This window comes from Crinia signifera, chromosome 5 (genome assembly GCF_055691185.1).
Source record: "Crinia signifera chromosome 5, ASM5569118v1, whole genome shotgun sequence".
Taxonomy (NCBI): Eukaryota; Metazoa; Chordata; class Amphibia; order Anura; family Myobatrachidae; genus Crinia; species Crinia signifera.
The window spans coordinates 276,291,082-276,318,513 of record NC_139221.1 but is presented as its reverse complement, the minus strand read 5'-3'; the positions used below and the strand labels follow the sequence as shown (position 1 = coordinate 276,318,513).

Below are 27,432 nucleotides of genomic sequence, written 5' to 3'. Positions count from 1 at the left end.
GACCTGTCGAACCAATGACCTGTCGACATTTTCCCATGTCGACCATCATGCTGTAGACCAAATGATCCCAACCCCTTCCCATACATTAACAATTGATTAAATAAGCTTAACAAAAAAGATAATATATATATAAAAAAAGTACTTTGTGTATAATAAAACTAAATTATAAAAAAATAATAAAAAGACATTTAAGTCACTTCATCCACTAGATGTACTTTGACTATTAACTTGACAACTTCATACCTCAAAATGTGAAATAAGTTAGGAGACTTCCAAGCACATTAAAAATATACTGTGTATGTCTTCTTTATCCCAGACTACACTTACTATTTTTTATTTTTTTTACATTAAAGGCCATCTCGGTCATTAAAAGGAGAAAGTTCACATTTTAACTTCCCTTTTTCCTAGGAAACTTTCATGTAAAAATCTGATAAAAGTATATATTTTTTTTTTTTTTAAAGTCCAGAGAATAATAAAAAAAAAAAAAACAACACACCTGTCAGTAACAATAGATCTATGTAATATGGGTTTTTGGATTGTTGGTCTAATACAGAACACCAACATTTAGGGTTACAAACTATTCCTACGCTTCTAAGGGCAAAATAAGCCCAACTTAGTAGCCACTCAGGAGGCTATTCAATTGTTTCCCCCAGCAGCTACCACAAGTGGGCGCCCAACAAAGAATTTCATTTAACAAGAAAGACGACAGGACACAAACAGTGGCAAATTATATCTGCTCCTAGATGTTCATCAACAGCTGAAGCTCACACATCGCAATGCACAATTATTATTTTTTCTTCTATTCACATAGCAGCCACATACACTGCAGGACTTACAATGGGGAACAACCACTGCAATAATACAAACAGAAAATATGGAAACTTACACTCGATTAAATAAGAGGAGACTGATGCATAATGTGCCACATATAGTTCCAGCCAGAATGTAAAGGAATTACAGTTTTGGTAGGGCTATCGGTTCCAGACAGAATGCAATAGCGGTTTTGGAGTAATAAGCTATTTGAACATATTGGGCAGAATTCAATTCTTTAATCGCCGGCAGCCAGTTGATGGCGCCCAATGGAGCTATGCAATTGCTGCGATCAGCTGCCAGTATGGGCATTTCAACTCACTACCCTCTGGTGGTGGCAAGCTGAAACGAGAGAAAAAGTGACCCGTTTGAGCGCTGAAACTGGACTTTCTTGCACCACATCCAGTACTCTGGTCAGGTTTAGCAGCTTTATGCGGCTAAACAGAACTTATTTAGGTGCTACAAGCACGATAAAAAAAAAGCACCATTTAATAATCGCCACCCTTATCTCCCATCACTTTGAACTGGAGAGAAGAGTGTAATTCTACCATAAGAAGGAGTACATGCAAGTTTTTTTTTCACGGTGTATGGTCAGTAATGGTATAAAACAGCCTAGGAATACCAATAAGGTGGTTTGGAAATTTGAGAAGCTTGACCAAAAGGGGTCAGTATTACACGACTGCTTGAAGGCAGTCACGTAAAACGGAGTCTTATTCTATAAAGGAGGAGTGCATTCTGAGGGCATTCTTCTTGTCCAAGAAGTTTGTTAACTTTTACTGCAATAACTGTGAATGAGATGTCATAATATGTGCAGCTTGTGGACAGAAGACGTGGGACCTCATGAGACAAGGGAAATTATGTACTTCTGTAAACTATTATGTGGTTGGCAAAGTCAACGCACAAAAGAGTTCAAAAAATGAAATTAAATGGAGTAGCAGCCTTTAGATTTTACAGTGATCAAATCAGTGTACTCTCAGTTGAGTTTTGGGAAGAGCCTAAATCAAGACTGTACAATAGGTTCTGAGATAGAACAGAGTTAGGTGTGTATAGACAAGAACATGGGAAGTGGAGAACCTTGAACAATGAGGTTAGATGACCGCTTGGGATGTTAAAGTCACCCAGAATAGGAATGTCCAAGAATAAACTGAATTAAAAAAAAAAAAATTGATGGAATTATTGGAGGTGACCCAACATTAATACACAGAGAATAGGCTAAAATCTGGATAGTACACACTGTAAGTACAGGGTACACTAATGAATGAATAGCATAGTAACTTTGAGAGTGGGGAACCGATGCGTTGTCCTAGTCTGTAGGCTTGGAGATGTGTGGAGAAAACAATGTGATTATGGAAGTAAGGTTTCAGATAATACCAGGGGGATGATGTTCTATAAAAGGAAGAGGTCATAGATGGGAGCCAGCTTCTTACGCATCCTGCATCAAAAAAGGGCATATTCAAGGCTCTAAAATTCTTTCAGGTGGAAAGTGGATGTAAAATAATTTTTTGTTCTTATTAACAGCATTGTTTTCATTGAAGTATTTAAAAAAAACCACATACTGAAGGAGGGATAAGGGTACAGAAATTAAAACAGAAGAGGAGGTGTAGTATACAGGCAATAAACACAGATGTAAACAAACATCCAGTGGAACATGCATATAAAGATAAACTTGTGGGACAGAGACGGTAAAGAACTACAGGACCCAAATGAGGAAGCAGGCTGTACTATGGCTGAAGAATCTAAAGTTGAGGAATATATGCATATATGCCTAAAAACATCAGCTCTGGCTCCCATTTGGGCAGCTGACAGCTTGAAAATAACGTTCATGTATAGGAATAGATTGAGGACCCCAATGTAAAGCAAGAACCGCATTTCCCCAATTGTATGAAATACATGAGACCGTAAATTGAATATTTCCACCGAGACGACGCAAAGGGCTGAACAGTGGCACTGCATTCAACAAAATCTTCAGCAGGACCATATCTATGTAGTTTAAAGGGAGTAAGATACAAGCGGTGAAGCAGTATGAAGGGCATCTAAATATGATTAGTTTGTCTACATGTAAGAAAGGAGTGGTTACAAATATTTTCCCACTGTAGAAATGTCAAAGTACATTTTAAGTCCAATTGTTAACAAAGCTGGACAGTAGATTTGTCAGTAGACACACACACAATGTATCTCTACTACCAGTAAGAACAATCCCCCTTAGAGGCTTGCAAGGTGAGGTCACTAAAGAGTGATGCAGACGGCAGGATCAGAGCTCTAGTGACTTTACCGAGGTCACACAACCGGTGGACAATTTGAAAATCTGAGCATTGGGCTGTAACTGGAACCTCTATAAAAGGGAATAGACCCCTAGAGATCCACACATGAACAAGCAGGTGGGGAATTCGTAAAATCAGCCGCTTTAACTGATACATTCCTAGAGCGGCAAACCCCAAGCTGCTACAGAGATAAGTGCCCCAAACCTGCACAGCATCCATAATGTCCAAGAGAGCAAAGGTACCTGCTGATTGATAGAGGAAAAGTTCAGGGAGTTTAAACTCACCAAACCACCATGGCAAAGACAATTGTGATTTAATTGTTTTTCCAAATATAGGCAACTATTAGCTTCATCATCCTCACTAGTTGGTAAATGTACTTAGATGGGAGTTCTATTAAAGATGGGATGTTGCCCATATAATAGTGTGCCAAGTGTAGTGAGGCATCGAGCCCGAACCATGCGTTACACTAATTGGGGGTCTATTCTGTCAACATTAATATTAAAAAATGGGGAAAAGGCATGTCAACCTCTTGACCTGGTTTACATTTTCCATGTTGATCTTTTGACCCTGTCGACATTTTCTATGTCAATCTTTTGGAATTGACCTATTGACTGTATATCTAATAATCCAAACCCCACGTGCTCCGGTATGGTCAGACACCAACATTTTTGGGGCAAAAACTCATGTCGACCTTTTGTCACTATTGACCTTGTGGTGTCTACACGATATACCAAACCCACTGTGAGTATAGGAATGTGCAATAAAAATAGGCTTAGTATCGGTTTTCCTCTTGAATTTACATACAATTACCAAATTGGCAAACAAAAATGATGTGTTTTTTTTTTTATATAGAACATACAATTCAATGTTTTTAAAACTTGTTTTAGTGCAAAGGCCCCTTGGCCAATTTACCAGACCTATATTGTTTGTGGTGTAAGTGATCTGCTCCAATGAACCTCAGAAGTAATACCGTAATGCCTACTGTGAGGTAGCTGTAACATACACTATTTACTGACTCTTCACCTTACAGATATTACCTATAAGACCACTAAACCAAAAACTTCCATTGCCTAAAAAAAAGCTACTAGCACTGACAAATTTATAACAAATATAACTTGAGAAATTTGGTTTTATTAAATTTTCTAAGCACACAAACATAGAATTTGACGCATACAACCACTTGACTGATCTAGTTGTGTCAATCAAGACATAAGAGAAAGTTATGTGCACACAACAGTCACGCTTATGGAGTCCTAATAAACCGCAAAAACATACAGATTATATGGGTGAGACTTGGTCCTATATTGTTTACTTATAGTATGACTTGCATTTTAAGCTGCATGATGGGTACTTGTGAATTATCACGGCGCCCAATTATCATATGTACGCTACCGTAGTAAAATCGCATTGCATGTCACGTTATAGTGCCATGCGATGCGATTTCAGTAGTTAATACGGTAATTCTATAGTGGTGTAAGCGTAACTGTGGTTTCAGAATTAGCGTAGGTAACATTAATTGCGTAGTCAGTCAGAGATAGTATTCACACTCCCTGTCAGAATCAGTCTGAGGTGAATTACTGACAGGAATGGCAGCATTACTCAGACCTGCAGCAGGATTCTCCCAAATGGCTGATCCTGTGATTAATATCTTCAGCCTGCCTAAGACAGAGGAGGCAGTCCAATTCTTTCAGGACCATCATCTGCTGCCGCTGACGCAGAATTGCACCAACAGGCACCCCATGCGCTTGATGGTGCCATATCAAAGCATGCCCTCAGAAGGTGAGCCTAAGAGCGGGCCATTTTTTTCCGGGGTGCCGCTTATCATTCCTCACTCTCATACGATTAATAAACGTGGGCAGAGGAGCGGAGCACAATCGATTGATGTCATTGTGAGCTCCAAATGTCTAACAAAACTGTGGTCCTGTACAATGGATGGAAGCGGGAGGCCTGTACCATGGACCTGATGGCGCAGCAGCAGCGCCGTATCGGTGGACCTGGCCAGATTGCTTTCTCTCATCGACCTGAACAATGTCGGCCGTGTTTTACCTCAACAATGGATTTTTGGTGGGATCTCACGAGAAAGTGGCCAGTGCTTTATTACAGTGGTGCCGAAACATGATGCTACCACTCTTATATCTGCCATAAATGAGAACATTGAGCCGGGCACAACCATTTATTCTGATTGCTGGCGGGCATACAGCACAGAGCAATTGGAAAAGGCTGGATATAATCATGCCAGGGTCAATCACAGATATAGCTTTGTAGATCCCGATACAGGTGTACACACACAAACCAACGAACGGCTTTGGGGTGCCTGCAAATGGCGGAACAAGCGCCAACGAGGAACAGCACGTCACCATTTACAATCATTTTTGCAGGAGTTTATGTGGCGGAAAAGTTTGGGTGCAGATAAGCCATTTGAGCGCATCTTTCACGCGCTGCCGCTGCTCCCAAAGGCAGATTGACTGTTTAATTATCTTTTTTTAGGTCATTCATTTCATCATTAATGTTGTTATTCTTGTAAATACCAGTTTTTATTCATTATTGTTGGTATTCTTGATTGATTGTAATTATCTTTTGTGATTATTTTCATTATTTCTTTTAATATGCTCTTTCATCATTCATTATTTACTAAATAGCAGTTATTCATTAACACACATCGTCAGAACTGTGTCAGATGTATGATATTGCAGGTGTGAATGTGTCCTGAAAACACCCCCACTATCCACGTCATCCCGAAGCGTGGCAAGCCCCGACCTTTTCATACTCCCACTATCCACGTTGGCGTGGAGTCGATTTTATATATCGACGCTTCGGGATGACGTGGATAGTGGGGGTATGAAAAGGTAATTTCATATGCATATACACAGGGTTAAATTCGCATGCATTTTTAGTGTTATGGGTATGCGGTGCAATTACATATGCATATACACAGGGTGTTCGGTTATAAATCGCCAACACACATAAAATCGCAACACACAAAATCGCATGCGTTTTTAGTGTTATAGTATGCGGTGCGATGGGAAAATTGTACAGGGTGCAGTGAATAAATTAACTAGTGAGATCGCATTGCATGCAATGAAAAAGTGCCATGTGATGCGATTTCACTACGCTGAATAGCCAGCTAAGAAAATAGCGTACTGGGCGCCGTGATAATACACAAGTACCGCATGATCTACTGAATGTTTCTATTTAACAATTTAAATCACCAGCTGTTCTTAATCAGCACATAAAGCAAAAAGAATGGAAATGGACACATCAATGCCAATCCTGCACAACTAGACTTGAAAGAGTGGTGACTCCTATGCCATGTTTGTACACATCTCCCTGACCCTCACACGTAGCACAGCATCAGGGAATCAGCAAAAGGTGAAAAATCACATCCCCCAAGAGGTCCGGTGAGCTGTAAAATTTTCTCCTTACAAAGAATTTTTTTCGATGTTTTTTTCATGTGTTTGATGTTTTGTGGATTTTTTATATATTTTTATTGGATTGGTCTGATCCATTTTTTGCAAAATAAAGTGACTAAATTTTTAAAGATAACGGAAATCACGTGGCTTCATTTTGGAGAAATTGTTTCCCTACAAATCCTACAGATTTTTTGAATATATTATCCCTGCGCTGTGGTCAGCCCGTTTACATATTGTTACAGCATCAGGGAAGCTCACCTGTGTCTGCAGAGCTTTCCGGTTCTGCTGCCTCAAGTCCATCCATACTATCTTCATCCTCCAAAGTTGTTTTTCCTCTACTCCGAGGCCTATAAAAGAAAGAAAATGCAATGAAACAAAGGTTTAACCAAGCACCCTGTGCCAGTCTGCTGCAGACCCACTCCATTTTGGAAGTGGTTCATCAGGAGCCCCATTCACCAAAGAAAGACGTTTTAGCTGAGACCGCTATATTCGCTCTTAAGCTGTGTACACACGGAGCAATATGATCGCTGGCAATATATTGCTCAGCAATCATATTGCTCAGTGGTTTACCGTTTTCATCAGCGACCAGAGATGGGCGCTGATGAAAATGTCACACTGCCAGGAGAAAAGGCAGGGGAAGTCGCTAGTCAGAGGAGCAAACTTCTCTGACCAGCAACCATTAGGGGGTCTGAAAACGGGAGCGCGCACCCGGCGATTTAATGCCAGTGCACACTCCAATTGTTGGCAATGTGGTCGCTCAGCGTGCCAAAACTAGAGAGTTTTTACGCTTATTTTCTCGCAACTAGACAATGGGGGGGGGGGGGGGGGGGGAAATTGTGCATTGCGGCTAGTGGGAGTCTGACCAGAGCAACAACTGAGGTACTTGTGACTTATCTGGGCGCCCGATGTTGAAATCGTATGCCAGTACCCTAAGCATGCGATTTGACGCGATTTCCCTTGAAATTCCCTTGAAGAGAAAATCGCGTTGCATTGTATGCTATTGTATTGCATGCAATGCGATTTGATGCGTTTTGATGCGATTTTAATATGTACAGGCACCCAGATGCCTGTTTCATATGTGAAATGGCCCCCCAGACCCCATTTTTAATTGTATACCCACCCTGATGGCTAAATGACCCCCATTGTTAAAGCCACCCCACTATCACTGCCAACCCAAAGAGTGGCGAGCGCAGCGGTACGCGTCCTCTGACCTTTTCATACCCCCACTATCCACGGCGGCGTGGAGTTGATTTTATATAGTGTGGCGAGCGCAGCGAGCCACCGAGCCCGAAGCGTGGCGAGCCCCGCGAGGGGACGTGGATACCTTCACAGCTATACGCGTCCCCTCGCGGGCTTCACAGGTATCCGCGTCCCCTCGCGGAGCTCGCCACGCTTCGGGCTCCGTGGCTCGCTACACTATATAAAATCAACTCCACGCCGACGTGGATAGTGGGGGTATGAAAAGGTTGGAGGACGCGTACCGCTGCGCTCGCCACGCTTCGGGTTGGCGTTGATAGTGGGGTGGAGTTAACAATGGGGGGCATTTAGCCATCAGGGTGCGTATACAATTAAAAATGGGGTCTGGGGGGCCATTTCACATATGAAACAGGCATCTGGGTGCCTTCACATATTAAAATCGCGTCAAATCGCGTAAAATCGCATCGCATTCAATCTGATTGTATGCGATGCGATTTTTAGGTGCGATGCAGAAAATCGGGCGCCCAGATAAGTCACAAGTACCACAACTGAATAGCTCCAAAAGATGTCCATTCGTTTAGATGGCCAGCAGGGGGCACGCGTCACAATTTAATTGACATCCATGTATGGGAAACCACAGACTATAAAGCATTTTAATATAAAACCTTGACAAAGGATCCAAGCCAGGACCGAAATGGCAATATTCCCCTGCCATGCTGCCTGACTAAAAGGATTTTTTGCTTCTAAAGGCCCATACACACTGGGTGACTGAGCTGAAAGCAGCTCAGTTTTGTCTTTTGAGTTGCCTTCAGCTCAGAAGCTGCCCAGTGTGTACAGGGCAGCAATGAACGGTGAGCGCTGATGCATGCTCGCTCATAGTATTGCCAGCAGATAAGTGACTGGGTGGATGGCTTTCCATATGGTGCTGCTATGGAAAGTCGTCCATCCCCGGAAAGAAGAAGAAACTGTAAAATCGCTAAAACGGGTGAAAAAAAAAAAAAAAAATCGCTCAGTGTCTATGCACCAAGCGATATTCAGCCCAGCAATATTCCCCCATCATCGCTGTCCATACGCACTAAGCAAAATCGCCCAGTTTTTATGGACTGGCCTGTGAGTGCACCCCATCTCGTAGTTACACTACATTTGGCCTAGAACCTGGATCAAATCTGGCCAGCTTCTCCAGCACCAATAGACTTTAGCTCACCTGGTCTTAAATATGGTACATTCAAATAAAAATAGTCTGAATGGCCTATTTCTCCTCGAAATTATAGCATGTAAAAACACTAATATTGCATTTGAAGCTCATATCTGCTTTTTAAGTGGGGTTAGAGAAAAAAGTGTTATGACATTATGAAATAGCATTAATCTACCTAAAACCACTATGGCCACAAAAAGTATTACCAGCACTTTTGTTATGATCTATTATTTTAGGTGTATGAGAAGTGAACACGGAAATGTGATTGGACCAGCCAGACATATGAGGTTAATTACAGAAACCGAAACCATGTTATAAAAAGCAAACAAATATAACTACATTCATTATAAGTACATATAGTCAACTAAACGTGTCTGGGTTTTCCTTGGTGATAAACAGATATCACAAACTGCAGAGCATTAACACACTCAGTCAGTAAGAGCTTTTTACTAAAAGAAGTGATCACCAACTATTCCAGCTGAGTGTAAATAGGTCTAAGGGAGCGTGCAGCGTTAAATTGCATGTTTTGTATAATGGACCAGTCATTTGTGATCACAGTGTAAAACACTGCTATATGGAGATGTTAACCAAACTATTTCTACGCAAGCACAGAACTAGAGAGCACTGAGGGGCTGGCTATTAAGCAAACCATTGTTTTTAAGACTAGAATATGTAAAGATAAGCAAACTGGAAAATTGTGTATTCTAAATACTGATGTAGTGTTATCAGGTGCAGCGTGGTAGAAGGGGGTTATTCAGCACTGATTGCTGCTGTGGGGATTCGCAAGCCGGTCAATTATGGAATTACTGCACATGAGTCAACTTCAACCTGCTGGCCATTACAGAAACCTGCCTTATACAATCAGACACGGCCTCGTCTGCAGCACTGTCACATGGTGGTTCCCACTTCACTCACACCTCCAGGCCTGGTAACTGTAAGGGAGGTGGGGTAGGTATATTACTGTCCCAATCCTTCACATACTCAGTTCTACCACCAGTTCCTTCACTCACATTTACATCATTTGAAATTCACTGTATTAGGGTTTTTTCCCCTTTCCCTCTGTGTGTTGCTGCAATCTATCGCCCACCTGGGCTTCCCAAACATCAATTTCTGGAAAGTTTCTCTGCCTGGCTCCCCCATTTCTTATCCTCTGACATCTCCACTATCATCCTGGGTGACTTCAATATTGCTATTAAGAGTCCACCATCTTTGCATGCTTCCAAACTCCTCTTTCTAACCTCTTCTCTAAGTGGTCCGACTCCTCTACTCATGAGGAAGGCCACTGCCTTGACCTTGTTTTCACTAGGCTGTGCTCAGTCTTTGATTTTACTAACACTCCCTTCCCTCTCTCTGATAACAATCTCATTACCCTCACTATCCTCCATTACCCCAAGCTCACTGACACTGAAATCATGCCTTCTCTAACCCACAGAAATACTAATGCTATTCATTTTCCACAACTTTCCACCTCCCTGCAACAACAGTGCTCACTATTTTCTACATTTACCTCTCCTGACTCTGCTATTTCCCACCTCTAATAGACTCTTGAAACAGCCCTTGATGAAGTGGCTCCAGCTTCCCATTACACCCCACATAGGCTTAGATGCCAACCGTGGCACTCCAAGACAACTACAAATCAGTCATGTAAAGTAGAATGCCAATGGCGTAAGTCTTGTAATATGACTGATTTCCTCACATATAAGACTAGCTACCACTCCTACTGCAATGCTTTGGACACTGCCAAACAAACATACTACAAATCTCTCATCTCTTCTCATGCCACCAACCCTAAGCGACTTTTTAACACATTTAAGTCTCTTATGTACCCTCCCCTCCTCCCCCACTGGCTACCATCAGTGCATAAGAACTTGCCTCCTACTTTAAGGACAAGATGGGCAACATCCGAGATTAAATGGTATGCTCTTCCTCAACCTCTAACCCACTGGCACTTTCTCTTCATTTGAGCCTACAAATTAATAGGAAGTATCCACACTCTTCTTATCCTCCTACTCTACTACCTCTCCTCTTGATCCTATTCTTGCACAAGTCATTAAAAAATCTCCTGTGCTTATTCCAACCTTAACTAAAATCTGCACTCTCTCTCTTGCTACCGGTACTTTTCCTTCTCTGCTGAAACATGCAGTGATGACTCCCACTCTGAAAAAAACACAATTCTGACCCTATCTCTCTCTAATTATCGTCCTCTCTCAGCTCCCATGCCTATCCAAGCTACTGGAGAGACTTGTCTACTCTCACCTCAAACACCCTATTAGACCCACTTCAGTCAGGCTTTCGTGCTCAACACTCCACTGAGACAGTACTGACTAAAGTGGTGAACGATCTGGTAACTGCTAAGTCTAAAGGCAATTACTCACTACTTATTCTTCTAGATCTTTCTGCTGCGTTTGACATTGTGGATCACACTCTTCTCTTACAAACCCTACACTCCCTAGGTCTTAATGATACAGACCTTTCCTGGTTCTCATCTTACCTATCTGACTGCTCTTTCAGTGTTCGCTTCTTTGACTCTACCGCCGTCAGTCAGAGTTCCACAAGGCTCAGTCTTTGGTCCTCTGCTTTTCTCAATCTATACCTCCTCTCTTGGCAAACTAATCAGCTCTTTCGGATTTCAGTATCACTTATATGCGGATGATACTGAAATATATCTATCAACCCCAGAGTTGTCATCAGTGGTTTGGGGCCGAGTCTCTGAATGTCTCTCTGCCATCTCATCTTGGATGTCTTCTCGCCAACTCAAACTCAATATTTCTAAAACGGAATTACTTATATTCCCACCAAGCCAAGAACAGTTACCATCCTGACATCTCCATAACTGTTGACAACTCGACAATCTACCCTACCAGACAAGCTTGCCTAGGGGTCATCCTCGACTCTGAACTGTCCTTTCTTCCCCAAATTCAATCGGTCTCCAAATCATGTTACATGCAGGTAAAAAACATATCCAAAATACAACCATATCTCACACAAGACACTACTAAATCTCTTATCCATGCACTCATTATATCCTGCATTGATTATTGCAATAGTTTCCTAATTGGTCTTCTCAAAATCAGACTCTCACCACTGCAATCCATTTTAAATGCTGCTGCTAGACTGATCTTCCTTGCAAGATACTCAACGTCTGCTGATCCGCTCTGCCAGTCCCTCCATTGGTTGCCTGTATCTTACCGTAGTCAATACAAAACACTTCTACTCGCATATAAAGCTATTAACCATACTACACCAGCATATATCTCCTTACTTATCACAAAAAAATCGACCAGATGGGAGATATTCGTCTCTTCTGCACGGATCACTAGCTCCCATTCACTATTACAGGACTTTCATTGGGCTGCTCCCATCCTATGGAATGCCCTTCCACGCACAATAAGACTCTCCGCTAGCCTCCACACTTTCAAGCATTCCCTGAAAACTCACCTATTCAGGCAAGCCTATCATATTTAGGTACCACGCACATAACCCTCAGAGGCACTTATGTATTATATAGCTTCCCTTCTGGACTTGTAACTTGGTGGGACTGCTATGCTATTACTGGTGCCTGTCCTTGTGTTTCCCTCCTATGTCCCTATAGATTGTTAGCTTGCAGCAGGGCCCTGTAACCCCCAAGTCTGTCTGTTGTTACCCAGTTTGTTTTATCACGTCTACTATTGTAAAGCGCAACGGAATCTGCTGCGCTATATAAGAAACTGTAAATAAATAAATGAGTCTGGATCGTATTGTGCATGCGCAACACAAAAACAGTGGCAAAAAAAAAAAAAAGATTACTCCATTCACACCCCACAGTTTGACAGTTAGTCAGCGTTTGGAGGTGGTAACCAGCCGTTTTCTGGGAGTGTCATGAAAAATGCAGGTGTATTCAGGGAGGGTGTGTGACATCACCTCTGACTGCCATCAGGCTGTCTCGGTCGCTGAGTTGTGGAAGGGTCAGAGTTCCGCCCACTTGCACAGACTGGGGAAATCATTTGATAGGGAGTGAATTGATTTGCAGTTCAGCGACCCAGTAGCAAGTCATTTACAGACTTGCACGGGGCAGGATCTCACTCTGGGCGGCGGTGGTTATCTGATCGCAGACCTATACAAAATAGCATAGCAGCGATTAGGTATGAATCAGGCCCAAGTTTTAAAGACCAGGGAAGATATCTAGTCAATAGGTTGACATTTTCTAGGATGATTATGGGTAGTATTCAATGCGGCCGGCGAGGGGGTTAAACAGCGAGGATCGCAGAAAACCAGCGATACTAACCCCCTCGCCAGCCGCTCGCCCTATTCAACATTGAGGGGGAATCCTCACCATCACAGGACGGCGAGGATTCCCCCAAACAGCGAGACCCGCGGCTAATGCAGCGAACCCGCTGTATTTAGCCGCGAGTCTCGCTGCTTCTACAGCCGCATACGCCAATTCCCCCATGGTTAAAAAACGGAGTGAGGGGGAATTGGCGTATGAGGGGGGTGAGTTGAATACTGACAGGGTGAGTGGTGACAGTGAGCAGGAAGCCCTGCTCGCTGTCGCCGCTTGCCCACGGCATTGAATACACCCCTATGAATAGGTCAACATGGACAAGGTGAATACAAGCTGGGCGCGGGTCGTTATATGTGTCAGAGAAATGTTTTGTCAGAGTGCTTAGGTTTATTATTTATTTTGCAAGTACAAGCTGGCAGAGAACTCCAAGTCAAAGCATGCAGAACCCAACATTTCTCTCTCATTTCTAAATCAGTGCAAACCTATGAAAGTTCTATGTGGGGTTCTAACAGGGTTAATAAGCATCCCAAACTCTCCAAATGTAACACCAAATGCAATAAAAGTAACTACAGTAATAGCATAAAACAAAACAGCAACAAATGATTAATAAAACCTCTGGCTATTCAGAAATAGTATTCGGTCATAACTTGCACATAGCAAAAAATCATTGTGCCTCATGGGGGGGGGGGGGGTGTGGGGGGGGGCCAACTGCACCGCATGGAGGGGTAGCAACCTCACCACATTGGGGGGGGGAGCGGAGAGCAAGTAACATAGGCTGGAAAAATATTAATCCATTACGAATAACTGCATTTAGCAAAAAGTATGCAGTGATTAAGAAGTACATGACTGGCAAGATGTACAAAGCACAAGCACTATTTTAGTGTTCAGAGTTACCATAGAGACCACAACTACAACTGAATCAGGCTGTAATTAGGAGAGGGGGCACTACACAAATATTTCATATGACAAGAGCGATCCATGAGTTATATGGATACTTACTAGAATACAGTATATATACACGTGCACTGAAGAGCTCGCTGAACACAGACAGATGACCCAAGTTGTCAGTAAAGCAAAGTATTTAATCATTTTATCACTAGGAGCACTGAGCTATTGGTACCTAGGGAGATGTCATTCATAGAATTTGAAAGCTACAATGTAAACAGATCATTACAGTGGCAGGTGGTTTCCAATGGCAATCAGGGGAATACAATAGTCAGGCTACATAAGGGGGCAAATGGCATAGCTTCCTGTAAAATATGGTGCTAGCAGTATAGGTGCAGGTATTCACAAAAATGCATAATGAATAATAAAATATGTGGGGAGAAGGTTTCATGAACATCTAGTTTTTGCATGAGGTAAAATAATGTTATCCAAGGAACCTTGTTACATTTACATACTCCACATCCTGGAGCAAACAATAATGTGGTAAAAGTGCCTTTATTTCCCCCTACAAATAAACTCACTATAATAAATGATTTTATATACACAGACACACACACATTTTTTTTTTTTAAATGAAGATGTTGTGACTTACATGAAGATCAGGACACATTTTATGATAATTTTATGCAGAAATCTTGAGGGGGGAGGGGGGGGGGGCGTTTATTGGGGGATCCTTACTCCCCTAAGGACCCAGCCTGGGCTGACCAGCCAGGGTGCTCATGCTCTGGCCGGGGGACCTTATGTAAAAAGCGTCCCCTGGCTGTGGCATGACACCACTGGCTGTTTCAAGAGCCTGGTGCTGGTTAAAGCCCCCCCCCTGTATTTCTGTAACCAGGACCGGCTCAATGAGTCCCGGGCTCATCATGCCGGGTTTTAATTATTATTTATTTTTCTATTTTATTACACACAGAGAAGCCTGCACAGATCTGACTGATCTGTGCAGGCTTCAGCCAAATAAGACTGGAAAATGAGGAGTATTTTCCAGTTGTGTTTTCTGCTGAATTACCGGCCAATTTCAGCAGTACGGCAGAGATTTAATAAAAAAGACAATTACGACTGATCCCCTGTGCAAACGGGTACGACTGGGATCGGACGAAAATACGAATGGAGAATACAGCACAATTACTAAGCTGCCTTATTCTCCAGGTTTGTATTTACGGCCTGTGATGGCCCTGGCATCAGTGGCCCTTCCTCCCAAGGCCCGGCCAATGCCTGTGTTTTCGCTGGCTTTGTGCGTATGTGCGGCTGACCAATATTCGGTTGGACTTTTTTCAGACCGACCAAACACGTCCGAATCGGCCCCATAGGTAGGGTAGCTTCTAGCCTCGTCTACATAGCTTTAAATAGCACTATTTAGGCCAGCCCCCCTAACACCCTGTAGTACTGGCCATCAGATAAATTCTATGGAACAAGTGTATGCATTAAGATAAATTGCATGTGATTTGTTACGGATTGATAAATTGCATGCAATATATCTGATGCAAAATAAACACTCAAGCACAAAATCTGACATGCAGGACTCCCAGAAAGCTGCCGGGGATTGAACTCTGATGCAATTTCAAGCCTCAGATAAATTGCCCTAGTCCTAGTGCAGTGGTAGCCAACCCTAGCCCTCGAGAGCTACCAACAGTTCACATTTTCCAGACAACCTAGCTGCTGCACAGCTGCACTCATTAATCACTGACACATTTTAAAAGATACACAGATGGAGCTAATTAGCTCACTTATGATTCTGTGAGGAGACCTGCAAAACATGCTCTCGAGGACTAGGGTTGGCTACCCCAGCCCTAGTGTATGGCCACCTTTAGGCCAACAATATCATTCAAATGTACCATTTGGCTCACTAAAGGTACACATAGGCTGCCCATACACTAGGGCGGTATTGCATACAATCATTTGATTTCGATTGCATCTGTGCGACGAATCTAAGAATTGTATGCACATCAAATGGGTCCCCTGACATAATACGTTGGCCCGCCATTCGCATATTGCGTCGATAGATATCATGCGCTGCACATAATATTTATTGAATTACATGAGCGATCGCATGTGGTTTTTAACCATATGCAATTGCTTGAATGCAATCAGATAGCGTGGGTGGAGGGAGCACTTTTGGGGAGAGGGGGTCGGAGGGAGTGCTGGCGGCGTCCGGTGGAGTAGTGTAGCGCTGTCAAGGAGCAGTAGTGGGCGGCGGCAGTATTTAAAAAAGAGAGAGTTTAACTCACTGGGCGGTTTAACTCACTGGGTGGCCCTCTGTCTGAGCTTTTTGGGCTTTTTTTTTTTTCAAATTCTGCCGCTGCGCTAACCCCTGCCTCTCGCCAGCGGTACTTCACAGTGCTACGCTAATTAACTGCCTGCCGCCCACCCTCTTCCTGCACCCGATGTGCCATCACACTTTTTGCAGAATAATATGCAATCGTGTGTAATTGCATAAGTGCATGGGCATTATTACTCTATTTGGGCCAATTTCACTTGTTCTCGATGGGGAGTTGGAAGTCCCTTCAGATCTGATGTGCGGTCCTGTGAGCATCGGATCTGAGTCGGAGGTCCAACCTGTAATCTCCCTCCCGACGGAGGGCCAGGCGTGACATACGGGTCGCATGTGATCCGTCACAAGTATAGGACCGCTTGTGATGGATCACACGCGACCCTGCCGCCTGGAAACGTCCCGGGTGGCTCACGGTGATCAGCTGGGCATACACTGCTGCGAGAAATTGCAGTAAATGTATGCCCAGCTAAAGGGCTAAAAGAAAACTACACACAAACAAACACAGAAGTTCCAGCAAAGAGGTAGATCTCAACATTAAACTCTCATTACTTACAGAATTGCAATATACATTTATCCGGTGCCTTGCCATATTATTGAACATCCACTACTTATTACATGAAACACAATTACCAACCGGTGTAAAAATATACAGTTGAAAACGTACGCAGCCAAGTTCCAAAGCTTGTTGAAATTACAACCCATACGTAATAGATGGGAGCAAGTCCCATTAGGGAAAATGGGTTATGTACAATACTATATTTGAGAAGGGAACCATGTATATACCAAGCAAAGAGTGAGGTTTATATATGGATGGAAACTAAGGGAGGCCTAGATGTATTCACACTTCGTACAATTGTCATGCAATGATTTGGCAGTGAAGACATGTAGCACAATGCAACATGGCAAACCAAGGGTCTACTCCAGGGCTCGGCAATGGGGGGCAGGGGGCCATGGCGACCAGATTCTGCTTCCTGGCGACCAGATCTTTTTTGCAGAGAGGGGGGGAAGCAGAATCTGGTTGTGTGCATATCGCCTCTCCTCCCTGCAAAAGTGATCGCAAATATGCGTGGACAAGTAATCTCCAACTTGTCTCATCAGCGGTAACCAGTGCAAGGGAGAGGCGGCGGCCGCCACGGACATCAGAGCAGTGGTGTCCAGTGTTAGGGAGTTGCAGACTGTAGGGGCAGGAGACTGCAGGGGTGGCAGCCGGCAGGGGGGCGGGGAGATGGAAGCAGGGGTGGCTGCCACTGGGGAGATGGAGAGGCCGCCAGTGACTAAGAGGCCCGCTAGTAAGAACAACAGCTGCCTCTACTCCCTCATCTCTTCCACCTCACCCCCTCTTGACCTCACCTGTCACCTCTCCTCCTGTTGACTCACCCCCTCTTGCTCCTCTCATTCAGTCACCTGACCCCCTCTCACCTCCTTTTGTCACCTGTCACCTCACCCCTATTCCTCTGTCACTTCACCCCCTCACACCCAGTCATCTCAAGTCCTCTCACTCTGTCACAAACAGGATCCTAAAACACAGAAAAGTTGATTACTCCTTTGACTAGCCAACCCCCCCTCTCCCCCTTATTTTTTTTTTGGGGGGGGGGGCGGGGGTGAGTTATAGTGCCCATACTGTGCAAGGTACATTACAAAGAGTATGTGCAGCAGGTACTTTTTGAACTAGATCGTATCGTAAATAATTCAAAATACACACTGCTGTAACGCATTGCATGCATTTTTAACTAAATGCGATGCAATCTAAATCATAGCCCATGGTGCGCATCGCACCATATATGGGCACCCTTTTCTGGCTCCTAAATTTTCCTCCTGGCTCGTAGATTTTGTCAATCCCTGGTCTACTCTAAGTATAGCTTATTAAAGCAATCTAAATTAAATGGTAACATTGACTTTCACCATGTACTAACTACACTGTTATTTGCGTGATTGGCATCATGACCAGATGCATATGCATGTACTGTATACTGTACTTAAGAGGCATTTCCCAACTGCCAGCAATGACCTCAGTTTCAACACGATTCATAAATCCCGTGACCATTTTGGAAGAATCCTTTTATTATAGTCCATATGTAAGTTAGGCACATATTAAAACATCCTTACCTGTCATTAATCTACACACCGGCCATTATTGGGCTATTTTGAGATTCAATTGTACCTTCAAAATGGTTTACTGTAATTCTTATATCTGATGCTAAAGACCTTATCTTCAGCACTGTTCACATATTTCATTGCTTGAACCAATAATTTGATTAATAACATTTTGCTAGACTGATGTGCGATTCGTCAGAAGCTGGTACTAGCCACTTGCAAGTGCCGGTGTTCTCCAATTTAGCAGCGCACGGATTCGAACAGCTGTGGGAGCTCTCTCCCGGTGCTATTCATTGCGCACCGTATTGAATTGAACCCATAGACAATTTAAAGAGTATGCGGAATGCAATATTATGTTATTTCAATGTTGCTTTAACATTTCGCTTTATAATCCAATCAGGCTATATTACCATATTGGTCTGTATGTGCTGGAGTTTTTCCTTACTCAGTGAATTCGACCAGTGTAACGAACAGCATGCAATGTATATAAAAAGAAATCTGACTTTTGGGTATGTTTTTTAATGGCAATGGTTGAAAAAATTTTTTTTTACTTAAAACACACTTAAATCTGAACCGCAGACTGCACACTTTTGGAAACTGAGCAGGATCGCACTGGAGGGAATAAGGTAATCCATATATAATAAAATCATTCATTAGAAACAAGGATCTCAAAACAGGACAATATTTTCATAATAGTAAGTTCTCCATTTCTCTATGAAACCTTTGACACCGGTCTATTCTACTGTGTGGTCAATAAGAATAGAACTTCTATCCTGCAGTTAATCATCTTCTGGACACACTTCTCTGGAACTTGCCTTTTGCTATAGATTCTCCATGTTTGGGAAGTGTCAGTTCATGAGGGCAGATTTACTAATGAGTAATATTAGGATCATCCCTCTTTACAAATGAAAACAAGTGCTCCAGCCAATTAGCTCCTGTCAGGTGTTTGAAAAAAGGACCGTTATGAGCTGATTGGCTGGAGCACCATTTATCATTCATAATGAGCGATAAGAATACACCTATTGATAAATGTGTCCCAGAGCCTTCAATTAAAGCCATAGTCCCGGAGACATTAGCAAGAGGACTGTGTGCAGACGGGATTGATATGAAATCCCGGCGCTCAAAATACCGACCGCCGAAAACCCGACAAGGGGGGGGGGGGGGGGGACGTGGATCGACCCCCCTTGCGTGCTCACTTCATCCGTGCAGACCATGTATACAGAGGACTTATTTCAGCCACCTCATACACGTAAATAGTAAAGCAAAGTATTTTTGTCTCAGTACTTAATAAAACAGAGCAAGTACATAACGCTTCACAACATGGTAGTAGAAAGTAGCAAAAAGTAGTACATTTGTAGTAGTAAAGTAATAAATATGTGGCACTTAAACCTGGATATTTCTGGTTTCATTTTCCTGCCAAACATGTTTAAATGCTATAGCAGAGATGTGCTTAACCACAAGGCAAGCCAGAATGAGTTGCTGGGGAGTTATTTGTGCAAAACAACACACTGCGGTGATCAGTCACAGCACTGGGCAGAGGTGTGACAGCATATACAGAGGGAGCTGTATAGCAACCACATCTGCTAACATTCGGATATACACAGCGCTATGGTACCTCGTGTTGGCAACGTCTGTGTACTTGGTTTTTCTGGATTATTTATTTACAGTTTCTTATATAGCGCAACAGATTCCGTTGCGCTTTATAATTGTAGACAGTGATATAACAAATTGGGTAGGACAGAATTGGGTAGGACAGACAGACTTGGAGGTAAGAGGGCCCTGCTGTAAGGTTACAATCTATAGATAGAGGTATTTCTGCAATTGGGAGCATTATGCTTAAAATATACACAATTAAAAATATTCTTAAGCAGAAATAGTATAGTGAGTTTGCTATACTCACAGTAACAACCACTAAACTGCTGGGATGTGGTCGTTGGGTCGACCTACATTCGTTCGACACCTATAAAAAGGTTGATATGGCTTAGGTTGACAAACTATAGGTTGACGTGTTTTTTTTGTTTTTTTTTAAAGGATTTAAAAAAAATAAATAAATGTAAAAGGCTATTTTTCATACCCCACCATCCACTACAACATGGAGGGAGAATAAAATAGTGTCATGCGTAGCAAGGCACCGTGCCCGGAGCATGGCGAGGATGAGGTACACTTTATACTCAGTCGAACTGGCAAGAAACAGTCATGAACCCGGTAATTAGGTGCGATGTGAAAGGAGTATTAAAGCAGGAACTTTTAAACAAGATATATTCATAACATATAGAGCCAACAAGGATTTGCTTCTATCAATGGCATGTTTTGCTCGATTCATTTACTATAAAAAAAAAAAATGTTGAGGTCTAGGCTGCCATAAATTAATGCAGGATATATTTATCTAAATGTACTTAATTGAATCAGTTGCTGGTACCAATAGCAACTTTGTATACGTTTATATCCATGATAGTCCTCAGGATTCCCCCTTCTGCTAGCTGCAGCTAGTGTATACCACAGACCTGCTCCTAGGGAGTCCTACAAGATGTAATATACTCCACAGCTGAATTTACCACACTGTAGGGAGACTCTACAGTTCTCCGGTCTCTTGCGCAGAGTGATGATTGGCTGGGTCCCGATAGCAGACGTCTGTGTTAATCAGAGCTCACATACGCGTTTCTCCACCTTGCGTCCACTAGGTGGCTTCCTCAGAAATTTAGAGTGGAGGAGAGGTGTCCCATCCCTCCCTCACTCTACAAAGGAACCGTGCTTAACGCAATTTCTTTACCACACATGGGGCCTAATTCAGACTGGATCGCAAAGCAGTTTTCTTCTCTAATGGGCAAAACCATGTGCACTGCAAATGGGGCACATATGACATGTATAGAGAATGTTCTAACAAATCTAAATTGTAGTGTAAACATAAAGCAACCAGTATTTACCCTGCACAGAAAACAAAACTCACCCAAATCTAACTCTGCACATATTACATTTGCAACATGGTTTTGTCCATTAAAGAAAAATATGCTTTGCGATCCAGCCTAAATTAAATTGAAATTAAATCGTAGTTGTGACTTTCCTGGGTAGGTTGAATATGTATCCGATCCCATCGACAGAAACTAGCTGAAGCACGCTGTGTATAATATAATAATATATATCTCATCTTTACAGAACCCTCTTAAACTGGGGGGTGGGTGGTGGTTGGGATGGGTTTTCCCAGATTAATTGGGCAAACAAATTAGTTACAACACATATTACCTAAACATAGTCACAGAAAGTAGTGTGTGTACTACACATAAAAGCAAAACTTATCTGGATGCGAATAATTTGTTAACTTTGTAAATGCCCCACTTACATCTCAGACCAGTTGTAAACATACAAGTTTTCGGGGGTGACAAATGTATTATGGGTGCAATTCAACTGCCGCGGTGATCAGGCACACCTTGCGTTATACACTCGCACATAGATGAGGTGCATCCACAAATAGCGGTTATTCCTGTGTAAAGTCCTGGTTAGGGTACCAGACTTTATACACATTTCTTCTCACACCCAAGAAGGATGAGAGAAGAAACATCACTCCCACAGCTAATGGACACCTAATGCATTAATAGTCAAACTGTTTTGTTTGTTTCGTTTTGTGCCTCATAATTGTAGTCATGGGAGAAAACAATTTAATCTCCCTCTTCATTTTTTGGGTGTTTTTTTTTTTTTGCACTTTATTTTAAATGAGGCCCTTTCTGTATTATCGTTTTGTATATAGGGTGAAGCTCCATACACAGTAAGCAATATTACAAATAATATCGCTAATTTTGGCCCTTCAAAAGAATATCTTTTTTAATATTATCTATTGTTTAAAACGCTCAATATCATTAACGATGCGCGCTCTTGCAGGTAGTTAAACCCCCCCATGTAGTGGGGGCACATCTTATTGTTCAGTGTGTATGCACTACATCGTTATGGGGTGAATAGTCTAATGTTAAAGTAAATAAGATATTCCGTCATAATCTTTTACTTTAAGCGATGTATTTGGAGAATTTAAACAAGGTGGATAATGTCCTGAATGGAGGTTTGCTGGTTATAAGCAAACCTAGACTGAGGACTATGGGTACCATACTAATCCTCAACTATCCGGACTACTTTCAAACACAGGTCCTCAAAGTTGGCCCTCGGGACCCCACACAGTGTATGTTTTGCAAGTCACCCGACAGATGCATTCATTAGGGACTGACTTTTTAAAAGTTCAACAGGTGGAGCTAATTATTTCACTTGATTCTGTGAGACCTGCAAAACATGCACTGTGTGGGGTCCTGAGGAGTGACTTTGAGAACCTGTGTTCAAAACTAAGCAAATGGTTGATGTACTGTAGGTCAGTAACTTTTTAAAACACATCATATACAATTACAAAATGCCCGCACACTATAGGAGGATTTATTTTTTATATATTAAAAACACACACACACACAAAACACCACAGCAACAAAACCCTTTAAAAGAAATATTCAACTCACAGGCCTCCATACAAAATTTGCAGTACCATAGCTGCCACTTCATGCGCAGTCAGGCATTGCAGCAAAGCCCAGCGGCACATCAAATTCACACCCATGCCTGGTCTCTGAAGGTGTCAATATTAAAATACAACCTTCCTATACTCAACATAGACAGTCTTCATCCCTTGCAAATATTAGACTACTACAGTATATCTCCCAAAGCTATGCGCTCCCAAAAGCACAGGAGAAAATATAGGTAGATGCAGCACGCCAGCCGGATCGAAGCAACAATTTAAATGCTCCATCCCGTACCCATTACTTAAAGCCACAAATAAAAAAAGAATTCAAATAATAAAAAACACACACACACACACACACACGGGACTCTCCTCCATGTATCATATTGTAATATACACATACAAATTTCCGACCAGATTATGAAGAACAGAATAGCAGCACATATCAAATTAGGCTGAACAGCACTAAACTTGCATTCATTTTAATAGCATAAACAAAAAGTGCATCATGTTTTGAAGAGCAAGTTTATATTTTAATTTAATTTTTGGAGATTTTTTTTTCATGAATGAAAAATAGTCTAAACATGATTAGCCTTACATTAGAATTAAATCTGCCCCCACCCCAAAAAGGGCACAACTGCAAACTGCACAATGTTGCAGCTGTACTCTAATAGGTTATATCAGTGGTTCCCAAACTTTTTTGAATCACGGCGCCCTAGAGCATCAAAATATTTTCAAGGGACCCCCTAAGCCAAATGCTTCTAATCGAGAAATTCAGAAAAAACATATTAAATGAAGTGCATTGTGTTTATGTCACAGTTCTGGTGAGGGACAGGATTTGCTTCTGTTTGTCCACATATATTATGATTGGCAGCCACAAGCACTGGTTTTGCCTGTTACATTGACCATAAATAATATGAATTGATCCTGGTCCACCAACCCAAGGCACCCCTGCAAGTGTCCTGAGGCACCCCAGGGAGCCTAGGCACACAGTTTGGGAACCACTGGGTTATATGGATTAAACAGAATATTTTAAACAGAGTTACCATTTTATTTAAAACTGAAATACTAGTACATACTATATTAGGCTTTATTTGCATTTATTCATTTTGTCATTTTAAATCCAGCTGTCAAAGGGTGGAAATGAAATAGTTTCTTAATCCCGTAACCAATCCCGTATGCAGTAACCAGGAGCTATTCAGTTGTTTGTTGGCGCCATCCACTTATTACAGATTTCTGCACATGGCCTCCTTGGATGAAAGCAGAAATCCATATAAAGTTAGTTTGTGGGAGCCTTACGTATAGTTGTTTGCATCATAAAAGTATCAAATCTATTTGGTTTCATAAAGTTAACAATCTGAAAACGTTGGCGCTGCCAGTGATCATGCCCTAATGCTGGCCACACATCAGACCAACTTTCCTCCAACCATCCTAATAGTTGATTGGATGGAATAAAGATATGGTACTGGATGGGAGCAAAGGACAGTCAGAAATGTGCTAACAAACCCAGGAAAATGGACAAAAACATTCAGTGAAATTGTTTAAATCAAACAGGTTCAACTGTAGTACTGTGTCTGAGCGGCAGTTTTTGTCCTTTTTTCAGATTTTGAGAGCAAATTTCTGTAGTAAATAATTACATTTGCTCCCATCCAGTACCATATTTTTATTCCATCCAAGCAACTAGTTGGATGGTTGGAAGAAAATTGGTCTGATGTGTGGCCAGCATAACAATTGAACTGTGGCTATCAAGCGCCAAACAGTTGCCTGCACTGGGCGTCCATACAAATGAGAATCTATCAGTGCTATTCAATTGTTGCTCAGAATTTGACATACCTGAAAGCTCCAGGTCTAGCTGTGCAAATCCAATAAACTTGTCTATAAAGTTCTTATTTGGTGGTCTAACGTCTGTGCTCACAAAAAAAAAAAAAACCTGTAGCTCTAGCATCCAAGAAAAAGTGCCTGATTTGGCTAACGGGCGTCTAATCAGAGCAACTATTCAATCATTTCGATAGACGCCGATTCGTATTGATGCCCAGCAGGGTTGCGGTTCATAAATCCTAACGCCTTTTTTTCAGTCTTCGAAGACAATTTGATAAACGTTGGGAAAAAAGACCCTTTAACTGACTCCTGAAAGTTTTAACCCTAAGGCACGGCCCCATTCGGAGACGCCCGGGCACGCCCCATTTGTGACGCGGCGGCCCGGGCACGCCCCCATATGTGCCGTCGCCGTGCCTGGTCCGCCCCTCCAGCGCCCTGCCCCGTTTGGTTCCTAGAAGGAACACTAATATAGGAAATATATTTTTTTTTTATTTGAATTTATATATCAAATGCAATCCAAAATGTCATTTTTGCAGATATTTTGCACATCTCGCCCAGAGATGATGGCACTCAAAATGTAAAATGCACTTGCCGATAAACATAACCCACATACCTGTCCCCACATCATTTACCATATCTTTGAGCGTTTCAGAGAAATTCAACTAAAAACATGCATGTCAGTATTGGCCATAATGTGCTATTTAAATGCCTCCAAGTGCCTGATGACTCATTGTCAGGAGTGTCAGACATTCTGCAGTGTGTCCCAGCATTCTTTTCTTATTTAAAAAAAAACAACAACTTTTTTTTCAGAGAGGTGAGGGGGAAAAAAAAAGTTATGTGATTTTGCAGTTACATTTCACAGTACATTGCCTTTTCATTGAATCACCCCAATGATTGAAAGCTCCACTGGTCAGGAACTGATGTCAATGGTCAAACAATTCTCTAAGCGCTATGAGTGTGTACAATAAAAATAACTTTACATATAAATAAGTTCAAAATCAATGCATTCCAGCTGTTGAGAAGCAGCCCCTGTATGGGTTAACAGATGAGCAATTACACAGTACAGAGGAGCTGCTTAGTTCCTGCTAACAGAGGATCAGGTGAGCTCTTGCCTTCAGCGTAAGTCACATGCTAACGCTCTACAGTACGAAACCAATATATTAAGCAGCAAGTACTAACATCTAAATGAACCAAAACCTTGGGAGTCAAGGATGGTTGTAGATTTCTTTTTTACACCCCACCCACCCAACAAAAAGGATCTACTTTTCTTGCACATGCATCAATGTGTATAAAATGAAAGCCTGAGCACAGACACTCTTTCACTGTAAATGTTGCACTGCAAAGCAGGAATAGTTTTGGTTCATATACTGCAAGATAGCATTAAACTTACAAAGGACAGATGATCACTGGTACTATGATTAGTATATTATATGTATATGATGGTCACTGGCACTATGATTAGCATATTACATGCAGGGGTTAAAGTGAGGGGGAACGGGGTGCAACTGAGTTCCACCACCTCTAAGGGTAGGGGGGCTGAGTTCCACCTCTACAGTAAGTCCAACATGTCCCATCAACTTCATCTGACACTATGTATGTGATGTCATGCCATCACCGCCGCTGAAGTGAAGAAATCCACCGTGCAGGCTCTTTGCTTGCTGAAGACAGGGTGAGGGGGGGTTTGAGGGACACAGGGCATGTAGCTGCTATGGGGGGGGGGGTGTTTGGTTGGGTTGGTGTTAGGGGAAAAGAGTTCCACCACCTCACCAGGAACACTTTAAGCCCTCATTATATGTATATGATGGTCACTGGCACTATGATTAGTATATTCTATGTATATGATGGTCACTGGCACTATGATTAGTATATTCTATGTATATGATGGTCACTGGCACGGGACTATGTAAAAACCGGACCCGGACTAAACCCCGGACTGGACATCAAAATCTGCAGTCCGCAGCTTGTGGTGTCCGGTCCGGGGGGTGTCTTGTCTGGGGGGTTCCCTGTGATAGCTATCATCAGGGACCTGGGGAAGGGGAGATTGCTGCCTCCCTGTGTGGTCCGGACCGTCCGGTTTTTGTTTTGCTACATGCCCGGACCATACAGGGAGGCTTTATTCTCCCCCTCCTCCATTCCCTGGTTACAGGTGTCACAGGCAGGACACCCCCCGGACCGGACGCTACAAGCTCCGGACTGCAGAATTTTATGTCCGTCCGGCGGTCTTGTCCTGGTCCGGTTTTTACCCATACCGCACTGGCACTATGATTAGTATATTTTATTCTATGTATATGATGGTCACTGGCACTATAAATAGTATATGTAACACATGTGCACCACTATAGGGACACTACCTGTTGCAATGGTTAGAAAAGCATTTCAGTAGCATCAGACATTTCCAGACAGTAACAACTTCTCTGAGGGAAGTGCATAAGAAACATAGCAGGTGCTAGAGGCAGTGCCCTGCACAACTGTAGGGGCAGCACTGTAAGTGGGGGTTGGGTAAAGTGTGCCGGGCATTACTCAGCACTATCCCCCATTACAATGTATTCTCCATTCACAACTGAAGAGAAACTAAGCTCCGATCACTTCCCTCCCGCTGCTGTGGTACACAGGCGAGATAGGGGGAACGTAAGAGCACACACCGGGTAAAGTTCTGGGGTCGCAGTGCTGCATTAGTGGGGCAGGA

General features: G+C 42.6%; 1 protein-coding gene across 12 annotated transcripts in view; it reads right to left on the bottom strand.

The window, feature by feature from the left end:
- The window catches only part of KMT2C (lysine methyltransferase 2C), a 218,964-nt gene that overhangs the window by 174,789 nt on the left and 16,743 nt on the right, over positions 1–27,432 (bottom strand). For all 12 annotated transcript variants that reach the window (XM_083189044.1, XM_083189048.1, XM_083189054.1 and 9 more), the window contains exon 2: positions 6,740–6,828. In XM_083189044.1, coding sequence (XP_083045170.1) covers positions 6,740–6,828 — 89 coding nt within the window. The remainder of the gene's footprint in view (positions 1–6,739; positions 6,829–27,432) is intronic.